The following is a 25,292-nucleotide window of genomic DNA, read 5'->3' as shown; positions in this document are numbered from 1 at the left end:
AGGTCTCTGCAGATTCACCAAGCATTATTGGTTGACTTAATACGCCTCCCCCAAAAGTTGCTCGATTTGTCACAAGGCTCTTTTTGGAAAGTAAATTGCTACAGGGGTTTGGAAAATTGTTAAATGTGGCAACACTGTCACAAAGTTAGGAGGTGGTTTGGGTTGCCTGGAAACTGCTATACAAGCACATTTCAACACTGTGTGTCAGTCAGTAAGAGACATTTACCCTGCGACAAAAACAACTGCATACTGCCCTAAATGCATCTGTGAGCTGAGGGAGCTGTGAGACATACCCCCCACTGAGCAGGTGACGCACACTTATTGTATAAATGGCATTATTCTGTCTGTGTGAACTAGCGCCCCTTCAACACATCATCAAGGTAAACCATTTGCAGCATGCAGGTAGGATTTGACTGTATCCAAAAAAAAATTACTACTAAAGCATGTAGCATAAATACTGAAACACTATAAAAATGGTCAAACCTACACAGTATCTAGATGGTTTCAGTAAGTACTTCAATTTTGTGTCGTGGTTTTATGGATTGTTATAGTTTTATGGAAGTAGATATTATTTTTGTCTATGTGAAGAAAAACAGATAATCAACAATGTCTGATTGTGATTATAACTCTTTGTAATTCCACTGAACTTCCCCATATAGGAAATCTGAATCTCTTTAACCTCTGATTTACAAAGTTAATGCTTGGACAAGTGGGGAAGCAATAATCAGCAGTTTCCTGAATTGCTGTATCTGAAGATGGTGTGACTTCTTGGAGGCTGGCTGAATGTTCCCTGGCTGTAGGGAACATTAACCTTTTGTGTGGCGTTCAGGTCTGTGGGACCCGTTTGCAATGTTTGCTAAAAGATAAAATGATGTAATGAGTTATTTTTTCAACCTGAGACTCATTGGCCTTGGCTCATTTTCTGTGAAGAACATGTAAGGACACGTTTTAACAGTATGTGGTGTTCGGGGTCCACTGGACCCGAAGGTAATAAAACTGTGTGAATTGTAGGTGAAAACAAGTAAACATGGTAAAAAAAAAATGAAAGCCTCTCCACCCCCTAACACAAATACACTCCCAGTCCACAAGGATTCTTATTTCTTCTCTTTTCAAAATCAGAAATCACCTCCCAGCTTCTCTGTGGACAACATAAACACACACACAAGCACTGAGAACTCAAACTCAAACTCTCCCACATATTCCTGCACACTGTACCCTCTGTAGTGTAAGAAACTACAAAATGTCTTGCAGGAACCTGCACAATGTTATGTCAAAACATTGTAAACATTCTATATTTTCTCACTCTCTATCATATACAAATTGGGGTCGGGGAAATAAATATCTTTGGGTGTGTGGCTCATAATCACAATCAATCAATATGGCAAGAAGAGTCTCTGCTTAGAGAGCCTTAGAAATTTCTTTTAGAAGAGAGAGAAGCTTTGGAAAATGATGAACAGTTTCCAGAATATGAGGATCATGTTTCTGTTAATTGACAGTGAGTTTGAAAAAGAGGATGAGATTGACCCTCAGCCAGCCCATCTGTACCCAGCCGCAGCACCAGACCGTTAGTGGCCTGTAGGAGGAGAGATATGGGTGTCAAAAACAGTTAAATTGAATGGTCTTCTTGCCCAAGAAATGAACCACCTGATATGGCTGCCAATGTGATAAGGATGCATCCATGGCTGATGCAGATGGCAGTTACCCATGTGCAGGACATAAAGTCTTATTTTGAATTTTTCATCCCAGACATCATCCAGAAAATCATGCTGGACTGCAGTAATTATGAAGGAAGCCATGTTTTTGGAGAGAGACTGAAGGAGATGGACCGAACCCGTGTGCATGCATAGTTTAGGGTTCTTATCCTTGCTGGTATTTTCAGATCCAATAGGGAATCCACAGAATCCCCGTGGGATGCAGAAACCGGCAGAGGCCAGACTTTTCTGTGCAACGATGTCTCTGGAAAACTTCCACATTATTTCCAGGATTATCTGCTTCGATAACCAAGACACCAGACCAGCTTGGCGGCAGAGAGACATGCTAACTGCCATCAGATCAGTGAGGTCCCTGTTTTACAACCTTGGGCACAATGTTACTGTTAATAAGCAGCTTATGCCATTTAGGGGGCGCTGACCCTTCAAGCAGTGCATACCATCTAAACCCATCGAATATGGAATCAAGATCTGGGCTGCCTGTGATGTCATCATATGCATGGAGCCATACATGGGATACAAGTTGTCCAGGACATTGATTTCTTTTCACAAAAATCACATTTTATCACAAAAAATGAACTTTTATTGATAAATGTGATCTCACAAAGGTAATTGGTTCAGTTAATTAATTTTACATACATTAAAACATACATACGTTATTATGGATAAATTGTCTAAAAACCCAATAATGTTGTGGTTCCACGAGACCTGGATGAGTAACAAAAACACGAACACCACACAACGGTTAACAACAGATATTTTATTATTGGGGCTAGAGAGAGAGAGATTTGTGACCAGCAGAGAGCCTCATTGGTCACATCGGTGACACACAGATGAAACTACAGTGTCAGTCACGCCAACCAGTAGAGCTAAAGTTATTTATAGCAGGACTATCTCGATCATCCATGGACTAAAAGACGACGAGTGACAACCCTTGACTCCCCATGACAACAGCTACCCAGGAAAGCTTACGAGCAATTTTATCATTCACCATATTTCTCTGCAGGCTCCAACACTGGAACAACTTAAATGCCCATTAGCTTGAGAGCAGAGACAAACACCTCCGGACCACAGTGGCACATGAACCTGCACAGGACCATAATGGGTGTCTGTGTGCCACTGTCCTCCCTTTTACGTCAGTGTTTCACTTTGAGTCAATAGAGCTATGAGTCAGTGACTGTTGCTCTGTAATTCTATTTTCTTTTAATACACTCAATCGATGCCATTCTACCTTTTCTTTTTACCTCTGAAGCTGTTTGTTTGGTGTGATTTCATTACCTGTTGATGTAGTTCATGAGAGACTTAAAAGCTTTTTCCGGAAATCTTTCGCTAAATGGTCAGAAAAGAGTAGTGTGCTTTTTTCTTTATGATATTTATTGCTGGGTGGTGACTGTCCAGTGTCCTATGCAAATATTTAAGTTGTGCTGATTTCCCCCAAGATACTTTTATCCTGCACTTGAAAATAAATGAAATACACAGAGCAGAGTCCAAAATGTTTGCCTACCACAAGAGGATTAAACAACTGACACGATTCCTGCCTCGGTCCTGTTTATTTTGTTTCCTCTGCCCATTTTGTGACTGAATCCAGATGTCCACCTTCCGGACCTGCAGCCGTGGCCCTCGTGGACTTCAGTCGTACATACTGTGATGTTTTCGCCATCATCACATCAAGTCTGAGAGGTCGGTGGGTCGCGAGGGGATAAAAATACGCTCTGAGATGGACTTGAAACCTCAGGTGCTTCCACAGAGATAAATTGAAATTCCTGACCCTGTTACTCATTTCAAAGTGTTTTTCTGAACGGCTCTTAACGGTTTTGATATGTGCAGGTCTGCTGCTTTACATTCACAGCAAATCTGGTCAAAATACTCAATGAGATTTTCCATTTACGTGAACTGCTGAACACTGCTAATATTATATTCACATTAAATTCTCAACTGAGGACTTTCACATGGGAGACGGACAAAAAACAATCTTTGCTCGTCTAGTTAAGCTGATTATGATAAAGAAATCTACATTATTAAACCTATAGGCGTATTCTGTGTACCTCACTATATCACAACAAAAGTGAAAAAAAGTCATCAAAAGTAAATATTTTACACATCACGTTATGATTGTTGTTGTTATTGTTGTTTATTGATAATGATAATTAGTAGTATTCGTTACATCGTCACTTTATAGCCTATCACTGCAGGATTATGGATGATTTTCTGAGCAATGTCTGGTGAAGTCTGCACCACAAGCAGACAGTCCACATCAGGGCCCTTGTGGACTTGATGACTTGTGGGTTTGGACAGATCTCAGCATTTGCGGAATTCCAAGGAGTGCGCCCACAAAGTCCGCAAGTCTGCCAGTGTGGTGAAGTCCAGACATTTGGATTCAGCCTGCCTTCAGCCCCACACTCTCTTCCCTTGGTTTGGCCATTCTTCCCTGCCCACCAGATGCACCTGGACTTTCTTGCCTGGTTCCAACACCCACCTGTTCATCTGTTGCCACTCCCCAATTATCCCCACCTGTTGCTCATTATCTCATCAGCCTCAGTAGCATATATACTGGACCTCTGCCATTCGTTCCCTGCCAGTTTTTCAATGTTATGTTGAACACCTGTGTTGCAGTTACCTGTACCTGCCAGTGTTTCTCTGTTTTCTCCCTGTAAACCTTCCACCTTTGGTTTTGACCTGCTTGCTTTGCCATCTGGACTTGTTTGCCTGTTTTGGACTTCCTTCCTGTTACCAACCTGTAGGCCTGCTTTTTGTATTTCAGCTGTCCTAGTACAATGGGAAACATTTAGCAGTCCTCACTGTGAACAGTGTGAACTGTGTTTTCATTATTTTCTGCTCTATTATGTTTCATCTGATTTCTTTAATCTTCATCACTCCTTACAGTTTGACCCAAAGTGTGTTAATCTTTCAAAATAACAAAAAAACACTCTTTACCCCTACACTGTTCCCATGCCAACTGCAACACTTTGTCACAGTATCAAGGACAGAAAAAGACAAGATGTTCCAACAGCTGTTCTGCGCTAAACTGTTACTATAAAGTCTGTCATTTTATACTGTGAGTAGCTGACAGTAACACTAGCCTGATCCAAATGAATACAGTTGATGATTAGGACTTTACCTGTATAGAGTATTGATGAGAGTCAACTTTATTCCTTTTAAATACCCTTTTTTTTTCTCAAATATTATAATTTCACTATCATCTGCATTAATAGATCCTTTTATTAAATGTTATGCAGTGTATTTAGTGCATGTCTTCTAATATTTATAGGATTGAGAAGAGGAAACTGTAACTGAACAGCTCTGTGCAGAATTTGTAAGTCAAAAAGGTTTGTTTTTGGCTTTTACTGATATCTCAAAAGCTGAGTTCTTTCAGACAAAAAACACCCTATGGTGTGAGAAAAAAATGGAACATTTCAAGAGTTTAAAAGAGGATTAGAATGAGGTGCCATTACTTCTCAGGGGCTATATTTCAGAAGTATGAGAAAATGATCTATTGATGTTCAATTAAGTGTAACTGTGTCTAGGAGAACCTGTCTGTTCAAAGATTAGATCTTTTTTTTTTTTTTTCAATTTTCCATTCTTCTGGGAATGGATGACAGAAAAAGATAAAATATAAAAAAGTAGAAGTTAATTCCACCTGCGTTTTTCTAGGAAATGTTTAACTTACAGTGTCTACAAAATATTCAACTTATTTCATTTGTTTTCCCCACAATATCTGCTCCTGGCAACCAAAGCATGTCTTAACGAGATTATATATACTGCAGGTGTGTGTTGACAATTCAAAGTAATATAGCCTCGCAGTTGTTCAGGCAGGCAAGGAAGTCATTTCATAGTCACATATTCCATACACCCTCCAATCATACATGCCCACTACCTATCCATCTAAACATTTGGCACTCATTTATTCTCCATATAACAATGTTAATCTCTGATTCTTCATTGCTACATACTGTTTGCTTTGAGAAAAATAACTTCCTCCTGTATTCAGTTGTTCATGAATTTTGAATATTTCTTTTAATGTGTTCATCTTCATCAAATGTAGTGTTTCTCAGGTGTTTGCCCGGAGCTCAGGGATAGTCTGTGTTAAGCGGATTTGGTGCAGAGTATCATATGAGCAGATTCACACCTCCAAACTAAAAAGCATATTGTTGCAATAAATCGACTACACTGAAGGAAAGTCTTGTTTAAATACTGAAAATGTCAATGCCGACTCGAAGCATAGAACCAGTCTTTCCCTAACCATAAAAAACTGTTGCAGTGGTCTAGACCTAACCACATGTGGGACACAGGACGTGATACCCAGTCTGTGGTGTCAAAAGTCTTTGTATATCTTTCAGCTCATTCTCACTGTGACTTCTGTGCAGAAAAAGAATGACACAGTCTCCAACTGGAAAAAAAAAATGTGGCCAGAGAACATTATCCAGGCAACAAACTGGCAAAATGAATTGGTATTGTAAGATTGCTTGTGAGATATATGACAGTCATCTACATGGACACACAGAAAACACCAAAAATAGCTCACTTCTCGAGTAGACTGGCATTTTCACTACACGTTGCGGGTTTTCTGTAAAGCAGTATTGGTCATACCATCATGTCTTATTGCATTGGATGAAAGTGTTCATGGACATAGTCTAGAGTTAGAGGAGGGAGACGACAAATTTCCCATCAGAGGAAGTGGAAGGAGACAGGACGCTGCCTGCCTTTCCTCAGTCAGGGAGATAAATGTTAGACAGAAGGCATCTGTTATGTATAATGACTCCCTCCTGCTGCTTGTGCAATTTCTGGCATTTTCGTGATGTCAGTGCACTTACAAGGGCTGTCACAGTGTTCCTGCCTCTACTGTGCCACCATATCAAATAAGACAGACTGCCACCTCCAGTCAGGGTGAGTGACAAACGTGACTTTTTATCTCTGTTAATTCTTACACTCATTGATATTTTTAATTGCACAGACCACAGACTCCATCAAGTACCTTTGACAGCATCAGCCTTACATTTCCTAGAACATATGAAACAGACAGAGTGAGAAAGAGAGATCATCTGGGTGGTTATAAATCCAAAGATACTGATGCTCTCTTTTTCAGGAATGTCCTGATTACATTCACACAGTTATACATTCAGACCTGAGCAACTCCACTGGAGCAGTTGGGGTTAAGGGCACCTCAGTGATTGAGGGGCAAGTTTTCCTCCTCTTCACTTTCCGAACCCAGATTTATCCTGCCAGTCTGGGAGATTGAACGGGTGACCCTCAGGTCACAATCTCAATTCTCTAACCTTTATGCCACCACTACCCATAATTTGTCAAATTGCTGTTATAAATTGTGCTGTTATTGTGAAATGAGGATGTCTAGGAGCAACAGCAGGATAGCCTCAGAACAGCAGGATACACAAGCTCACAAAAAAGGACTGTCGAGTGAAGCATAAAGTGCATAATATTTCGTCCTCACTTTCAACACACACCAAACAGCAGCGAAAACATTTTGTCTGGGGTGATGAACCGTGCCTCCCGCTCTGGCAGTGTGAGAATTGAGTCTTCCCATGAAAAATGACAGCATCATTCTTTTAGTAAGTGGCCAAGACAACAACATATGTTTGCTTCTAAATGTGACAAAGCCCTTTAAGGTGCTGTGAGAATTGTAACTCTTCTCCATCCATCGGGAGGAAAGGAGGAGGTAGTGTGATGTACTGTGTATATACAGTACACAAAGCGTCAAAGTCTGCAGAGGGAGGAGGGTGGGATGGAAGAATGGGACAAGAAAAACCTTGGATTTTAATATGGGAGACTGCTGTTCATTTCCTTCTTTCTTCTGACAATCAGTGTTGTCTTCTTTTGACCACTGTCGTTCCCCAACCTTAACCAATTATTGTAACTTTGTAACAAAGTAGTAATTTTTGTTATTTGTTTTTGATTATTTTTTTGGCATTTTTGCCGTCATTGGACGGTAGATAGTTAACAGGCAGATGGGAAACAAGGAGAGAGAGAGAGAGAGAGAGAGAGATAGGTATGACATGAACAAAGCTGGATTCAAACCTGAGATGTTGCAGTTAGTAACACATCAGCTACCAGGGTGCTCCACGAAGTACTAATTTTAACCCAAAAACCATGATTTTTCCCTAGGTTGTTTTTGTACCTAAACCTTAGCCAATCATAGCTTTGTTACATCATAAAACAGTTATTTCTGAAAGAGTGATTTGTAATGGTTTTGGAAGGCATGGACAAACAATGTTGTGTTGTGAATTGGGGTATCAGATAAGAAAACACGTATATGTGCTGTGCTGGAGGGCATGAACAAACAACGTAGTTTGTCATTTAATTCAGAGGACTTGGTGGTCAAAATCTGGCTTTGGTGGATGTCAGGAGAAAGCCACAAACAGTAAGGTTTTGTGGCAAAGGAATAATGAGCCAGGGCTGGTTTTATGATTTTGGCATGGCCCTTTAATCTTATATCTTACAGTAAAAGTACTTCTTTCTTTTTTTCTTGTATGCTACAGCTTTCAAGTATACAGTTTTGCAGTTTTACAGGTTTCTTCCTGTTTTGACATGAAATTGCCCCCATGCACAAAGCCAGGTCCATTAAGAAATGGCTTTGAGAGTTTGGTGTGCAAGAACTTGAATGACAAACACAGAAGAAAACAGAAATCTTGTGGAAAGCCTTCAGAATAGTGGAGGCTATTATAGCAGCATATGCCTATGATTTTGGAATGACGTGTTTAACAATCACATATGGGTGTAATGCTGTGGTGACCACATGCTTTTGGAGATACAGTCTATTTTTTTTCTCAATACACAATGTTCAGGTGAGGATACCATGTTAAGTGGCCAAAGGAGTATGTGAGTGTATGCATTGGATTACACATAGTACACATTAGGAACATATTGTTATTGCTGGTGAAGCCTCCGATTGCAATGGCTCAAGCAGTTTCCAGTAGATGTTTTTCACAAATCTAACATGAAATTAAAGCTCTTGGCCTTGGTTATTTACTGGAAGCACTGTCCTGTTGTGTTGACCCACTGGTGACACACACACACACACAGAGCTGACTGTGAGTAGTGGATCATTTTCTATCAGACATTTCCTAACAGGAGAAAACAGAAAAGGGTCTTGTTTTTCTCACTGCAACAGGCTTTGATGAAAATCTACCATGGCTATCCGTGAACATATAGGTACTGTCATCTGGTGTGGTTAGTCAGGTGCTGACAGTATCTCCTTGTTTGTGATCATTTTAGGAGGTGATAGTGTAAACTGTCAACTTGTACGTTTAACATTATGGTCTGTATCACCAGTTTTGCTCAGTAAACATGATTTCCCCTTGATTTACCCACATGACAAGGCTATCTCTGCTTTATGGATATTATCGGAACAGTGGTTATCAAAAATATAAATATAAAAGAGGCACCTGGAAAATGGACTGATTTAAAAAAAAAAAAAAAAAAAAAAAAAAGAAGTATTAGGAGTATTATCAACATGATGTGAGAAATGGCAGTCACACCTTTTTATTTAATATACTTATCTGACACTTTTATGAACAATTTTAAGAGAGTGAAAAACATACATAAAATAAATTTTGACTCTAAACAGTCACCATCACCACTGTATATAACAAAAAGAAATGGTAATAGAGTGTCAGCCATAGAGCTCTTTAATTGACCAAAAACATTAAACTACACAATTCTCACAGAACAAATATATGTATGTATTCAACAAATACAAAACAAAATGAGAAACTCTATTATAGCATGCATTGGAATAAACCTATACATATGTTTATTTTCTTTTTTAGTAAACATGTTTTGGTGCAATAACTTTATATTAATTTTTATATTTTACTTTTGAGTTAAATATAAAATATACTAAACCAATTGTGACATGAACACATATGTGTAGAAAGTAATATGCAAACAGGAATCAGACATGCTTTCTAGTGTGGAACACACATTTAAGATTAAATATATACAGTGCGTGAGATGACGTATCTCCTTTTCTTCAGGTTTTTATACTGATTAGTTAATTTCTTCTTTAAAGGGGACATATCATGCACATTTACAGATCTATATTTTTAATCTGGGGCTCTACTGGAATATCTTTGCATGATTTACAGTTGTAAAAAGTCCTTATATATCTTGTACTGGTCCTTCATGCAGCCCCTCAGTTCAGCCTCTGTCTGAAACAGGCCGTTTTAGCTCCTGTCTCTTTAAGGCCCCCCTCCCGATGAGCTCACTCTGTTCTGATTGGTTAGATTCTGGAAATTACATCACAGACAGTTTCCTGCCACTCGAGGCTACGTAAACAAACCAACCAATGTTGCAAACAAAGCGTTCAGAGCAGGTTGAAGCCTGGGCTTGACTTGCAGGTAGCATTTCTACACACATTCACCTCAAGTTTTGGAACTTTTACCATGTTTATCATAGATGTCTGACATCATACCAGTAAATAAGAAGTAGAAAACCAGCAAAAAATCACAATATGTCCCCTTTAAGATATTTTACAAGTCAGGGTTAGGGTTTAAACAATTTGTGTCTGTACCTGCTAGGATGTAATTTTTCTACTCTTGGAACTTTTATTAATTTTTATTTGCATTTGTATGTGTCAGTTGTGTCTCACCTGATCATTAATTAGGAGTCACACCTGTATCAAGTGATTTGGTGAATATGTAAGTATATGTGTGTGTGTGTGTGTATACACTGAAATATATCACTTTCTCTCTGTGCAGCTGAGTGGAATAGTCATAGGAGAAAAAAAAACATGCTATGAATAAAATATCCTTTGAGCAAACATCTCATTCACACCTGCAATTGGCAGTCTAATTCTGTATGTGATAATTATCTATCACATCATTTTCAAAAAACAGCACAGCATGCTCTGACCTTGAAAGACAGAATAATGAACATGAACACATGAGCAAGTGGATATTGGTGCATACAAAACATTCAAATATGAAACTGATACACATAAAGCTGCAGTATATTCCTAGAGATTTACAGAGTTGTCAGATGTCTGAATATTGTTTACATCAGCTGAGGAATTTCTAGGAACATTTCGGCTGTTATTAAGGCTCAAACCGCTGCTGCTGTTCATGTAAGGCCCCGGGGTGTCTTTTGTAACTTGGTATCTGATCCCAAAAAGACTGCAGATTTTCTTCAACATTAGGTCGAGAATCTCCTCCTCCTCTGAGGGCTGAGTAAGAGAGGAGGGAAAAATCATTGTTAGGGTGACAGGAATTATTAGAGAGATTCATTTAAAGAGCGCTTCTGACCCATGATCTCTATTTGAATGTATTTGTTTCCTTTTGGGCAGTGTGAAATACAGACATCTAAAGATGGAAGTGCAATTTAGTTCTGGTATGTAACTGCATGGGGAACACCTAAACCCCACAGAGAATAACAATGACATGATTGTGTTTCCTCTATTGAGGTGACATTTTGCAGGTGTACAATGGCCCTTGTAAAAACATTTTTGGCTGGACCTTAGGGATAAGCCCTATAAACATGAATGTCTGTCACTGACTAAGTGATGAAGTCACACCGTTAGCCAGGATAAAAGCTGTTGTAATTTTCACTGTAAGACTGTCAATGTCACTTTATTAAGTTTTAATATTTTTTCAGGTGAGAAAGTAATCATTTAGATTCCCAGTATGCAGTCAGTTTATCTAAATAATATCCCAGCTGCTAGCAGCCCGACTCCTGAGATGATCAGTCGGTCAACATCTGTCGTCATCCCGGGCAGAACGTGATCCAATGAACTGATCTGTGCAGCTCTTTGGTAATTTACTGCTGGCTCTAATGTCTCTGTAGCATTATGATATATGATATAATTCCTTTTGGAAGATTAATGTTGATCTCACAGATGAAATCTAACAATTGCAGCTGCCACATTAGTTTGTCTGAATGTAAAATGAAACTTCTTGTTTTTACTGGATGGAAAAAGCACTGCCTCTGGGGCTCTATATGTACAAATATCACCACATTTCAATGAATAAAAATGTATAAAAATGAACAGAACACTCTATATTAAATTTGGTATTATTTTATTAAGCTACATAACAGTTTAGATTTTTATTATAGCTACATTACAGACTGAATAACATAATTTACTGCATCTCTGTCAACACACCTGCCTCACAGTACAGTGAGGCAGGTGTGTTGAAGCTGAGCTGGTGCTGTCAGCAAATACGCTGCTGTTCTAGTTGCAGAATGATCGTACTGTGTCCTCAGAAGTTTGTACTCCCGAGTTGAACTTGCCAAGTCTGAACTATCAAATTCGCAAGTCTGAACTTGCCGTTACTTGGTTAAGAGAAAGGCCCTATGTCAAAGACTGGTGTACTTCCTGGGGGCTTGGTCTCCATGTGTCGCCACTTCCTGTATCCGTCGTTTCAAATTAAAAGCCCTCTAGCGTTTCATACACAGTCCAGCCATATACAAGGTTTTGACCTAGTCTTGTTTGAAAAGAAACTGTCAAAATCCTGTTCCATACTGTCATGTCTTTGTCTGTGGATAATACACAGTCTATGGTTATAATGTAGACGACATAAGTAGTTAATATTTAGGATTGAGAACAAAATGAAATAATGAAATACATGTTATTAAACTTAAAGTTTTTTGTCAATCAAGCTTATTTTCATAAGTTTTATTGGAGTTAATTTTTTAAAAATCTTTGATCTCTTTTTATACAAAATGCCTCCTTTCAACTTTTTTTTTTATTTTTTACATAACAACATTTTTCCAAGCTACACTTTTTTCCCCCATAATGTGCCATGAATGCTGAGGAGTGAGGCGGTGATGACAAGTGACAACTCAGTTATCATGAAAAATGAAATTACATCATGAAATAAAAGTGTCACTGTGAAATAAAACTACTGAGAGAAAAGCACATCATTTCTAATGAGGTGCTAGCTTGCAGGCGAAAAAAAAGGGAAAGCTCACACTCATTATTTGTTGAAATAGAAAACTGCTGAAATATTGAAATGAATCAGTTATGAGTCTGTGGTTTTATCATTTTTTCATTGTAAAATAAAAGGTGCATAAAGCCTATAATGAAATAAAAATGATATGCTCAATTATACATTTTACTATATTTATTCATTAGGATGTATATTTCATAATGTCTCATTTATTTAATACTGAAGTCTTTGCTACTCCATACCGTCTAGCATCTCTGTGACCTGTGATTTGATTGATGGCTGCTGCTTCATGGTGGACTTGCTCATAACTTCTTCATTAGGAATATATATACAACCTATTCCTAGTGAAGAAGTTATTTAACTCCTATAGGAGTTAGATCAACCGTGCATATGGGGCCTTTTGACAGAATGACATGAGAAACTAATTAGTTCACATTTTAGGTTTCTGCAGTTTTGCTTACATGTGACAACTGAGAGAATTACATTAGCTCAGTTTTCTAGACTTTCTCATGAGAACAGTTATGGATTGATTTGGAATGACTACCATGCTAGCTGTGATGCAGTCTGGATGGCTGAAAATATGATCTGATGGTGGGCCTACTCTAAAGTAAACAAAAGCTGCTATGGAATACAAAAAGAGGTGAGGAAACTAATATTCAAAGAAGAAATTCTGCCAAGGAGAGGCTTACAGCGTCAACCTTCAGCTGCTTTTTTGTTTGCCATGCCACGATTAAGCCAACCTAACACAGGATAGTAAAAGAAAATCAAGGGGTCAGATCAATTTTTCTGTGAAACTGAAGCTTTTGGGTGCTGAAGCATAATGAGCAGGTAAAGAACTATGATCTTCTAAGGAAACATATAATTTCAGCCTTGTACCTTGCACGCCAGAAGCACGCTTTAAGAAGGCATATTGTTTCTGTCCACCTGGTGAACTTAAGTCCCACATTCATTCTCCCTTTAGCTCTGATTTGGTCTCCACCAGCATCTGAGTGGAATATGTGTCTCTTAATCTGCTAAATGCTCCACTATGTTCACAAGCTAGTTGTTAACTTTGTCAGCAGTTATGTGATGGGCAGGTAGTGTATATGTATAGTGGGTATATCAAAGTTTTTCTGCTGAAAACAGCGGCCCAAACTACTGTATATACATACAGTTGTTTATACTGTGCAGTTTAAAGTAAATTGAGATTGTATTTTCAGGGCAGCTATTGACTGTCTCTCGTAAGCAGAGATGATACCTTGTCAACTCACACAAACCAAGAGTGCATATCCATGTGCAGTCATTTTCAGACTGTCCTTCTCACAGATGCGACCATTAAATTCACGTTTTATCAAATTAATTAGATTTATCAACCAGCCCTAATACTACATTATGTTGTGCGTATGCCTTAAACAATATATACTGTATGTATACAGTAAAGATGATATTTTTTGGTTTAAACACATTAGTCTTAAAACAATGACTTATGATAAATATTACCTTGTGATATATTTGCTCCTGATTGAATGCCACAAGGATCACAGAGATGAAGAGATTGAGCACCACAAAGGTCATGAACACAATACAGGAACCAATAAGGAATGCACCAAGCAGAAGGTTGTAGTCCAAAACCTGGTAAACAACAAATCAGTGAGATTTCACTATCAACTTGACATCAAACCAACTACATATGAAGAGAGAGAAAAAGATCCATACATATGGCTATTTGTTAGAGATACTGCAGTATGCACTTATTATTACTCAAGATTATAATTAAGTATTCAATCTGTGAGTAGGTTTCGATCTCACGTACCTCGTCATAGTTAAAGATGCCTATCTGAAGGCTGATCATGGTCAGGAGAGCATCCAATAAAGTTCTATAAGAGGACATCTTCCAGCCATAAATCACGTTGCACTAGAAAGAGTATGATCATTATATCAGCAGAGGAACCAATGAAATCATCTCTTTTAACTTTGAAGATAATGGACTGAGATTAGGGTCATTAGTATTTCATGCCCCACATAGATTGCAATTTTAACTTTTTTTAGGAGAATATGCAAAGAACTAGATCAAATTAGAATATTATAAATTCATGAATATATGAATTAAATTAAATCAACCACCCACAGTACAATACTCCACCAGCAATGGCTTTTATGTTAATTTTAATTTAAGTGTTAATTGTGTTAATTTATTATTTAAGTCCCAATCATTTGGAAAAAAACAGACACTTTTCAGAAAGTAGAACTTTGAAAGAGGGAGGAACTTAGTAAAAGGGGAAGATACTCACCAGAATGGCATATGCCATAAACATGATCACAATAATCACAAGGAAACCCAATATGTCACTCCAGGCTCGCTGCAGTGTCGCTGTGATCATGTTCATCTTGGGGTTCAATCTTAGCAGGTGCCACAGTTTGATTGTGGCGAGCAGAACCAGGAAGGCAATCAGATACTGAAGCAGAGAATCAGCTGTGGCTGTCTCGTAAAAACTGGGAAATCTACACACACAGTAAAAATGGTGAAAAATAGTACAAAAAACACCAAAACATGGTGTAATGATTTTAGAAGAGTTTAGAACAGACAAATATCAAATAAACAAATGTTTGAAAGCAAACACACGATAACAATATAAAGCCATTACTGCACGTTTTCTACACTTGTGAATGTGGCTTGACACTTGTCCTACCAATGAAAGATTAAGCATAAGGTTGAAGTCAGTTTATGTTAGTCTCACTGGTCTTTGTTATTTTGGTAGTAGGTCATATCACGATTCCCAAGCAGAGTCCTCTTGATGAAGATAGCCACGGCGCTCCAGCTCAGTACGATGATAGTTAGCTCAAGAAGGTTCCACTTGCTCCTGAAATACGCCCACCGCTGCTGCTTCATCAGTTTACCCTGACAGGAAGAGAAAAGAAAAATGATTGTTAAATGTAACACAACAGGAGCCAGTATGTGTGAATGACCATTGTTTTGTTCCAATAATCTTATAAGAAAAAAAACAACAAAAAACAACGGTATACAGCCATGGTAGTGAATCAGTATGGCTGTATTTAGGCATAGCAGTGCTTCAAGCTAAACGCTAACATCAGCATGCTAACACTCTCATAATGTGCCATGGTTCCTCTCACGCTTTTGTTCTCCCATTTTCAAGCTCCGTCTCTCGCTCTCATGCTAAAATGTCTGTTCTGTTTGTATGAAGTATGCTGTCCTTTGAGTTTATTAGAGACTGTCCTCTCAAGAAAACTGATAAAATCAAAAAAGCAAGTGCCCCAAAATGATATATCTTTATGTTCAACTGACAGAAGCCCTCTAGCAGCCACAGTAATTATTACAAGAGGAAAGGAGGAAATCATTTGAACAATGACGGCTTTGGAAGGAATAGACAAATCATCCTACCAAATACTGCCCTCAGGGGCGTCAGATCTGAAAATGCTTCTATGTGTCGTTCTGGGGTGCATCAACCAACAATGTGTTTTGTTGTTTAATTTTGAGGACTTGCTGATTTATTAAATACCAGTCGCCATCACACAGCAGCAGGAACGATACCAATGAGGAGCACCTGAGCATATTTTTATGCACATGGCAAAGCATCCTTAACAGCATTAATTATTTAATTATTTTATTCTTTGGACAAAGCCATAGGATTAATCCGAATCTAAAGATACTTGGTGATACTTGATGGTCTGTTTTTTTTTGTTTTTGTTTTTTTTTACAAATCAGACAAGAAATTTTGAAATAAAGCAGCTGTCCTCAAAATTAATCTTCTTGAGCTCCATCAACGCTGTGGAGATATTTTTATTATAAGTCCAGACTTCATTTCCTCTAGAGAATCAAAATATGTTTTTCTGTTCTGTCAACATTATTATTAGATTGCCTTTGATATAATATTTGCAGTGGTGACATCACTGTGTGCATGGAGGCGTATATACTGAACAAACCTCTAATCATTAATAACAAAAAATTTGGGAACAGATAGTATTGATGCACATTTTACTCTTTACTCTTTTTGCTCAGACAGACTAATCATTATTAGTCTCAATCAATCATGATTATAATCATGGTCTGGAATTTCAGTGTGTTGTGAGCTAAATCATAAATACAGCTTATAAGAAGTTATTGTCTTCTTTTTCTGGCATATTTGGGTTATGTTTGATCCTATTTGGGGTTTTATTATTATGTTGTGGGACTTCATGGTGCTTTACAGTGGTTGTACTCTGTAACCCGCCTCCAGTTCACCCACATATTCTCTCAAATATCACCAAATATGTGTATTAAATGTCACAAGAAGCCATTCAATAGTTGTTGAGATATTTCGCTCATAAACCACAGATGCCAAACTCATGGTGTTGCTGGGGTCACCTCAGGGATCAATTAATTCCAATTAATTCAGCAGAAGTTGAGATATCTCAATGAATAAGTATAATAACTCTGAAATGACAAACACAGTACCTTCTAATCCTTTAAAACTAACTTGCTATTCCACAAGTAAGTTTATCGACTGTGGATATGGTTAAAATATATAAATGGGTGTATACAGTCATGCAAATCATAATATATTAATGCCGATTGAAAGAATCTTTCATTTGTGCTTTTTACTTGTTTATAATTCAGTTTACTCCCTGATAAATGGTTGGTTTCAGACACTTAATCTTTACTATAATGTGATTTAATATGCGTTATTTCTGAGCAACTCCTTGATCTCAATGCTGTTTTGATATCCAAATTTCTTGGTGAACTTCAAAGGGGTGTGCAAAAAAGTTTATAAAAAGCTCCTGTCTTACATTTTGTCAAGCACAGTATTAAAAGAAACACTTATTTCTGTGCACATGTTGCAGTATCAAAATCATTCACGAGACACATTTATGTCTCTGCGTCATCGTAGGAAGCACAATGGGACCTCAAAGTCTCAGAAATTACAGTTAATGGTGAACAAACATTAACATAAAGCCAAATGTGCTGAAGACAGAGGAAAGTCCTACTTGAAATATGACTCAGTGCTGTAACAAAAAACTTTTCTATAGAAGAGGAAGTGATTATGACCTGACTAAGAGCTGTTATCGAAGAAAATCACAGAAAAGTTGAACACTGACATCTTCACAGCAACATGATGAATGAATCATCATTAACACATTACTGTTAATGTTTTCAGATATTTTTTTTGTGATGTAACACAATAGTTAAAGAGCCATAATCAAAGCGCTTGTAATGTCCTGTGTAATTTATTAGGGTGGGCGATTACAGGAAACATGAACTGTGGAGTTGAACAGGGTTTGACAAGCTACTCTGAATGAGCTGGAAATTATTTATTGATGTGATGATAACCACATTTTGAACACAGTAGTTTCATCAGATATGAAACCTCAAGTCAATCTCTCTAATGTTAAAAATCCTCTTGTTAGACTGATTCTTGCCAGTCGCAGTGTAGCACAGAACAGGGATGTAGTTCTGGGGAAAACTGGTCAGGAAAGCAAAAAGCATCTAGAAGAAGGAAGAAGTCATGTTGGTGTTTACCTGCAGGAACATGTAATAGAGGATGAAAAGCAAGTATATGATCTCAGCAGCCATAACGAAGATGTGAAGACCACCAGGTGACTGGTAAAGGCGAACAGTCCGCAGCTCACTGTGGAACTGAAATGCTCCTAAAAAATCAATAGAAACAGTTTATTTAAACACATGCAGGCCAGCAATCTCATATTCATATAGTACTGGCTATCAATGTGAAGTGAGAAAAAATGATTACACTGTATTGTACTCACAGGCTGAAATTACAATTAGATTGTAGGAAGCAACAAAATCTGACAGTATGGTTTAAGATGCACAGTTTGTGTAACAATAATGTCCATTTTTTCACAAAGCTTTAACTGGATTATCATGACAATTTTTAGAGAGAACCACAGACCTTACCTATAGCTGTGGTCTCCAACAAGAGCGTCACAATGCAGAAGAGGTTAACGTTAGCATTGTAAACGGTGAACTCAACAAAGATCGCCCTTGTGTATATATCCAGCCATTTGTTTGTGAATAGATACTCAAGGGTCCTGCAGAAGAAGTACACAGCAACATCTTTACTGTTGGCCTCTCTAGTTTTAAGTGTCACTCTTGTGTTCAAATAATATTTCACACCATCCAACTACAAAATATATTTTTTAACATCTTTATATTTTTAATGTTATGATTACTTAACCTATTTAGTGCACAGAGAGACTTGCAGTCCGGTAGAAAAAAGGGCAAAAAAGTTTGGTTTTCATAAGTATTGATGCATTCCTGCTAATGTAACACACCTGCTGGCATTTTGTGAATCTGGGCCGAGCTCCGCGACAAAGCCTCCTCCTCTGTAGAGCACCATTTGGCCCCAGACAGGGTAAGCTCTCAGCTGAGCCTCTGTCTGGTACTTCCAGGGGCTAAAGGTGCTCATAGAGATATTATCTCTTGTAGAGTGATTCCAGCCTGGGTCGTAGGAGTCCATGTCCTCCACCTCCCAAGAATATGAAGCATGACAATCTGGCACAAAGTGGAGCATGCAGTCTGCAATCTCACAAGAGTTCTTCTGCACTCTCACTTGACGAAGACGGGCATTGCCCACTAGTTTGGAGTTTCCATCTGTGATAAATCCTGGAAAAGACATTTTAAAGATTGTTTTTTTTATCTCTCAGTCACTGCTGGATGAAAGTAGAAAGTTTTAGGTTTGTGGTCTTCATATGTTATACATTTAAACACTTGGGTGTTACTTACATACTTACTACTTGTGAGCCCAGAATTGTTTTAGAGGTGTTTCACATATATTCACAACTATCACTATTTGTCAGTTGTGCCTTTAATTCAATAACGTGGATGGCTGCCATATTTTATGCTAAAATCATTAAAATTATTTAAAAATTAAAAGTACGATCATGCTGCTCTAATAAGAAATAAGACTATATAAGGATTCTGTTTCTAAGGTGTGGACTTGATTGTTGTTTAATTCTACAGAATGAGACAGAGCAGTTTGCTTTTCTGGACATCACCCAAGGTCTTAAAAAACTTTCAGACTTTTGGCACAAGAGGACATTGTTCTTACAATAAAAGCAAAACAACATGTGAAAGTTTCTTTGGCATAAGGCAGCACAAATCCACTTCTGTGTTTGCGTCACTGAGCAGAGCACTTTTATCTGATGAGAAATGAGAAAAAGGAAATGTGTGCAAATTGTTTCTGTCTTATTATAGTTCATAAATAATAAACTAAAAATTCTGGCTTTGTATCACAATGACAGCAAAGAAAGAGAAAACCTTAATAAAAATGCAGTGTTACCTATTCTAAGCACGTCAATTTCCTCGCTGTGGTGAATGAATATATGGAAGAAGAAAAAGAATTGCCTGTGTTATATAAGGATTCACAGTTGAAAAGGCTGAAACTGGAAAGAGATTAAAATGGTTTGCATTTACCTTGACTAGACCTCATGGATAGAATACATTTCCTTTTTGAATAACTTAGTTGTGCTGGGTGGGCATTTGCAAACATGCACACTGGTTAAAGTTCAGCTGGGAACACTGGTAAAACCCAAAAGCTTTCTTTGCAGCTCTGACACTAAATCTTTTGGTTACCTAAAACAACAGAATCTGATCACATCTCATCCATCCACCACATTTTTACCTGGATAAATTCCAAAGAGGTTACTGAGTAGAGATGTGTTGGCCCAAGTGAACACGTCCCCAAGACTCATGCTGTCTGAGACGTCTTCACTGAAGCTATCCCGAATGTGTTGGTTCAGGAAGAAAGCATTTGGGTCTCTCTGGCCGTACGCCACCAGCAGCAACATCCACATGAACCCGATGTAGGCTGCAAAACACATCAACGCAACAAAATAACACATTACAGTTCTCCAAATTTAAGATGCAAAAACAGGACTGGGGGTCAAACTGAAAAATTCTCGATTTCTGGCTAAACGCCAGACTTAAGTTGACCTAACATTTGATTCATGGTTAAGTTGTTTAGATTTTAAGAGACAGCTATAATCTTCACAGCTACAGAATTGCATCATCATACACACACAATATGAAAAGTTCAAATATTTAAATGGAAAAAAAGCCCAAATGGATATTTAGTTATGTGAAAATATAGGATACCGCATAATTACAGTATCTCAGTATTTTGGATTCAAGACCAATGTCCATTTTTTTTGTATGTAGAATTTGCCAGATGACCTTTCATATTTTGGCTTGTTGGCGTCAATTGAGCCCCATGGTTGAGGTTGAAACTTCACATATATTCTGTTGTCATGTGTTTCTATAGTAACAGACATACTATCAGTGAACTTGCCTTCTGAAATATAATCTTTACAAATGTCCTTGAATTATGATTGATTGACATACCAATCTCCTGTTGGAAATACAGCCAGTAAGAATAAAAAAACAATAAACCAGTGTTTCTACTTACTCAAAATCTCTCTGAGGAGGGCAAAGGCTTTCTGTTCCTTTATCTTGTTCATCCTCATCTTCTCAATGTCTGCAGGAGGAGGTGGCTCATAAAGACTGCTGTCCCGTCCGACTGTTTGTGTGCCCTTACAGTCATCTGTGGGTGCAGAGTTGTGGCAAAACAATTGCATGACTTCAAATTTGAGACAAAAGAAATTGTATCTTGAGAGTGTTTCTTTTTACCTGGATTCCTGTCATTTCCTTCTAACGCCACATTTTCTAAATCCTCCTCTTCAACTTTCTTTATTAAAAGCGCAAAGAAGACTGCGAGACCCAGCACCTGTGATAAGAGGCATTAACATAAGTGATTACAGAATGTAGCATCTGGCATGTGCTCATAAATAATTATCTGTGTAAAAAGTTCAAATTACGAGAAAACTATGAAATCGAGCCATTGAGAACACATAAACATAATTGTACTGGTGAGGTATTATGCTTTTCATGAAGAGGAGAAACAACATGTACTTCTTCTCACCTTCAGTGGCTGAATAACAAAGATACTCTGAAAAAAGGAGACATTCATGGATATCAGCCAGCTTATAGAGCGTTCCTTTCCAAATTTCAGCCCATAAAGCATTGTGAAATATCCCGATACAAAACTGGTTGCGATCACTAGCAGCCAGCCGACAAAAATAAACCACCAGGGTAGCCCTCCATGACAGCACACCCTTTTCTTCTGATTACCATCACCGTCTCTGCTGTCGGCAAAGCTGCAAGTGAAAAGAGTGGAAAAAATACCATTTTCTCAAATATAGCTCCCTTTTTGAAGTAAAATACTCACACTTGAGCTTTCAGAATGACATTTTTACTGGGAATTTCCTACATTCTGTCCTTCACATTAGTAGTTATGATATGAACTACATGCACACAGTAACTGATAAAAATTGTGTTAAGTGGTTAAAAAGGTATATTATACCAGTGATTTTGCAAGTTTTAGCTCATCACCCACAAATTGTGTATTCCTTAATGAATCACCAATAACAAGAAGATTATTGATGTCCACTCCCATATCTGTGCACTGAATATGAAGCCAGCAGGTGATTAGTTTAGCATAAAGATTTACATTAACATTACGTAAATACATCTGCACAATGTCTTGTGTTTTGAACAAATGCAGATTAACTTAAAGAGTCCAGACCTGCTCTATGTGAAAAGTGCCCTGAGATGACTTTTGTTGTGATTTGGCGCTATATAAATAAAAATTGATTGATTGAACTTCAAAACTAGATAGATATGACTAATTTACACATTTTGTCTTTGTTTTGTTTGTTTTATCAAAAACAAAATGTAAAAACAACACGTTATGGTTTTAGTGGGGGACTGCATGCTGTGCACAGTGGTCGGGTGCAGTGCCTTGTCACTAGGGAAGACTCTAGGAAGTCATCGCACCCAGCCAACTAATGGTTCCAGCATGTAACCTTGTAAAACTGCAACTCTCACAACAAAAATGAGACATTTTGAGACACTTGTAAATTTGTGAAATTTAGAGGTGTTTGTAGGCTGTTGTTTTAAATTTTGGACAAAGTAAGACTATTTGTTTCCCTCTGCTCACAGCTTTTATGCTAAACTAATCATCCCCTCGCTTCACAGCTTCATATTTACAGTGTCCTCTGCAAGAAGGCAAATAAGCCCATTAACAAAAATATCAACAAACTATTCCTTTAAGATTTCATGCATAAGTCAGCAAGTACACTGTACTGTATTTACAGTACAAAGTAGCTAACTGATAAAGTAAAAAGAGGCTTAAAGACCATACCACTGGTTTTAGCTCAGTGCATCATACAACATTACTGCCAGCTGTTTTCTAAACCTACTGCTCAATCAGCAATTGGATTCCATTAATTCCAGCACCAGTTTGCAGAAAAGAATTTGAAAACCCCTGACAAATTTACATTATTGGTATCACATTTGTGGGAAGGGACTATTTTATTCTCAACTTTTGAATGCAATGCCTATCAGCAGCAACTTTCTCATCTTGGATGTCAGAGTGTCCTTGAAAGCACAACCAATAATATGATAGAGTAAGAAAGAAAAATAAAAACAAAGATAAATAAAAAGACAAAGACAAAAAAAACATTAATGAAGATGACAAATTTTCCTCTATCACAATCAAGTGACTTTCAAAGCTCCAGCATACTCTATAAAGTGAAAATACACACAATTTGTAGATAATAGGCTAACACATGCAGAACCCTTTTACTGAATGCATTTTGTACTTTTTCTGTGTGAGTTCATCTTGGTTCATGCAGCTGGATGTAAAGAGCTGATCTTCCAGGAAGCCCTTCATGCCCTGGACTTGGTGCAGAGCCTGACTGTAGCTGTGTGGGGTTGGGAATCCGGAGGATCCCAGCAGACTCAGCTCTCTGTCAATGTGACACAGCTGCCGGTATAGATACTGGGTTTTGTTGCTTTTCTGCTGTATTCCATCCACTGCTGTCTTAGGATGCACACTAGCACTGTTTTCTGGAAATATACATAATTTCATAAAATTGTAGGCACATGTTGCATGTATGAGTCGTTGTAATAGACTAAGGGGCGAATTCACAAAAGAATTGTGCACCACTAAACCTGCACAAATAAGACAAAAAGAAACCGTGTGATTCACAAAGCACCTGCAAAGGGTGAAGTGCACCCCTAACTGCGCTGCCAAGCAAATAGCGTATCAGTGCTCCTTTGCCATTTGTAAGTTTTTAAATTAGGTAATATACATACATTTGCATGCAAATTGGCCTATTTATATGCAAATGAGCAATGATCCAAAACAGTCCAATTGACAAAGACCAGTGTTAATAGCCACACGTAGTAGAGTGAAATTATTAGCGTCTTCAGAGAGTTGGTGGTAACTGAAGCGCAGGTGTGTCATGCCCAGACTTTCCAATGATCATGGCACCACCTGTTTGAGAAGCTAATGAGGCACTGAATGATATTTTTATTTTGTCCTCCTCTTCAAATCATGCCATCTTCTTTTGCAGTTTGAAGGTGTGCGTTTGGAAAAACCGACAGCACTGACAGACTAGAATATTAAATCCCAAATACGGTTTCTCTCAGTCACATTTAAATTCCTTGCCTGAAGTTTTAGGGAATGCCTCTGCACTTTGTTGTTCAGGACGTGTAGCTCATGGTCTGAACATTTAATTTTTCTCTTTCTCTCTGCCATTGTCCTGCCTACTGTGTTCTTGGCGCAAAGGCAACATATATACTTTGCCACATGGATAATTACAATCAGACGCAAAACGAGGGCAAATTTCACTCAGCTGCAAAACTTATAGGCATGTTTGCACCGAAATATCACTAGCACAATATCTTTGGTGAATGAGACCTTGAGATGGGGCAGATAGTGGTTGCAAGTGATGCACAATTCATGGTGCCATCAGCGGCTGCAATCCGTTCTTTGTGAATTGAAGCCCTTTCCCTGTTTTGCCAGCTTATGCTCAATTTTTATTCATATATTTATTTGTAGATAGAAATGTAAATAGACATTTTATTCCTGTCTTTGTGAAAAGCTGAGACATATTGTTAAGATTAGGGTTTCCTGTCCACATTCCAAGCTAAATAGATACATACTACTGTACTGGAAAGTAAAATCTGTGGAGCTTACAATCATAGTCGATCATTAATCAGAAAATTACTATTTTTTAGCATCTAACAACTACAGCTTCTATGAGGCTTTGACAGAACTACTGTGACTATCAAAAATAATCAGGTATGCTGTGCAAATACTTCTGAATAGCAAAGAACCCTCTACAGCTAATGCAAAGTGAGTTAAATGGAACTGAATTTACTAGTAAGTGGTGCTGAATGTGGACAGAAACTGAGTATCAAGTGTTACTTTTTTAAAAGGAGTGATGAAAGCTCTTCATCACACCAACCTCACTCCATACTATAACTATATATATATAATAATAATGTACTGGATCTAATAAAGACAGAATTGTATAAATGTCACAGTATCCACTATCCACAAAAGGACACACCTGGTAGCTGAGACTGGACAAAGTTGTGAAGGTTCTGTGTTGTGGACTGGGTGTTGTCACTGATTTTGTTGTTCTGTTTGATGAAGTCTTCCACCACAGAGAGGACAGCATTGATATCAACTTGTTGTCCTGGTCCAAATTCAGAGTCTGTGCATGGGATGTTGCTTTTCACAGTCTCAGAGAGTGAGTGGGCGATTCTTGTGATATCCTGAGAGGGTAGATTTTTAAATATACAGTACCAGTCAAAAGTATGGACACACTTTTTCATTCTAGGGGA

At 38.0% G+C, this 25,292-nt stretch overlaps 1 protein-coding gene across 1 annotated transcript in view; it reads right to left on the bottom strand.

Annotated features, from left to right (window-relative positions):
• Positions 1-9,187: 9,187 nt before the first annotated feature.
• The window catches only part of LOC137192558 (polycystin-1-like protein 2), a 47,689-nt gene continuing 31,584 nt past the window's right edge, over positions 9,188-25,292 (bottom strand). The window contains exons 28-41 of the mRNA XM_067603343.1: positions 25,016-25,223; positions 23,258-23,504; positions 21,517-21,736; positions 21,225-21,321; positions 21,004-21,138; positions 20,221-20,406; positions 18,872-19,202; positions 18,495-18,628; positions 18,102-18,229; positions 15,325-15,485; positions 14,878-15,088; positions 14,400-14,501; positions 14,087-14,218; positions 9,188-10,884 (exon numbers count right to left, since the gene is read on the bottom strand). Of these exons, the coding sequence (XP_067459444.1) occupies positions 10,678-10,884; positions 14,087-14,218; positions 14,400-14,501; positions 14,878-15,088; positions 15,325-15,485; positions 18,102-18,229; positions 18,495-18,628; positions 18,872-19,202; positions 20,221-20,406; positions 21,004-21,138; positions 21,225-21,321; positions 21,517-21,736; positions 23,258-23,504; positions 25,016-25,223 (2,499 nt within the window). The 3' untranslated portion in view covers positions 9,188-10,677. The remainder of the gene's footprint in view (positions 10,885-14,086; positions 14,219-14,399; positions 14,502-14,877; positions 15,089-15,324; positions 15,486-18,101; positions 18,230-18,494; positions 18,629-18,871; positions 19,203-20,220; positions 20,407-21,003; positions 21,139-21,224; positions 21,322-21,516; positions 21,737-23,257; positions 23,505-25,015; positions 25,224-25,292) is intronic.

This window comes from Thunnus thynnus, chromosome 11 (assembly GCF_963924715.1).
Source record: "Thunnus thynnus chromosome 11, fThuThy2.1, whole genome shotgun sequence".
In the NCBI taxonomy this organism is placed as follows: Eukaryota; Metazoa; Chordata; class Actinopteri; order Scombriformes; family Scombridae; genus Thunnus; species Thunnus thynnus.
Note: the sequence above shows the minus strand (reverse complement) of the source record. Positions and strands in the feature narration are given on the sequence as shown.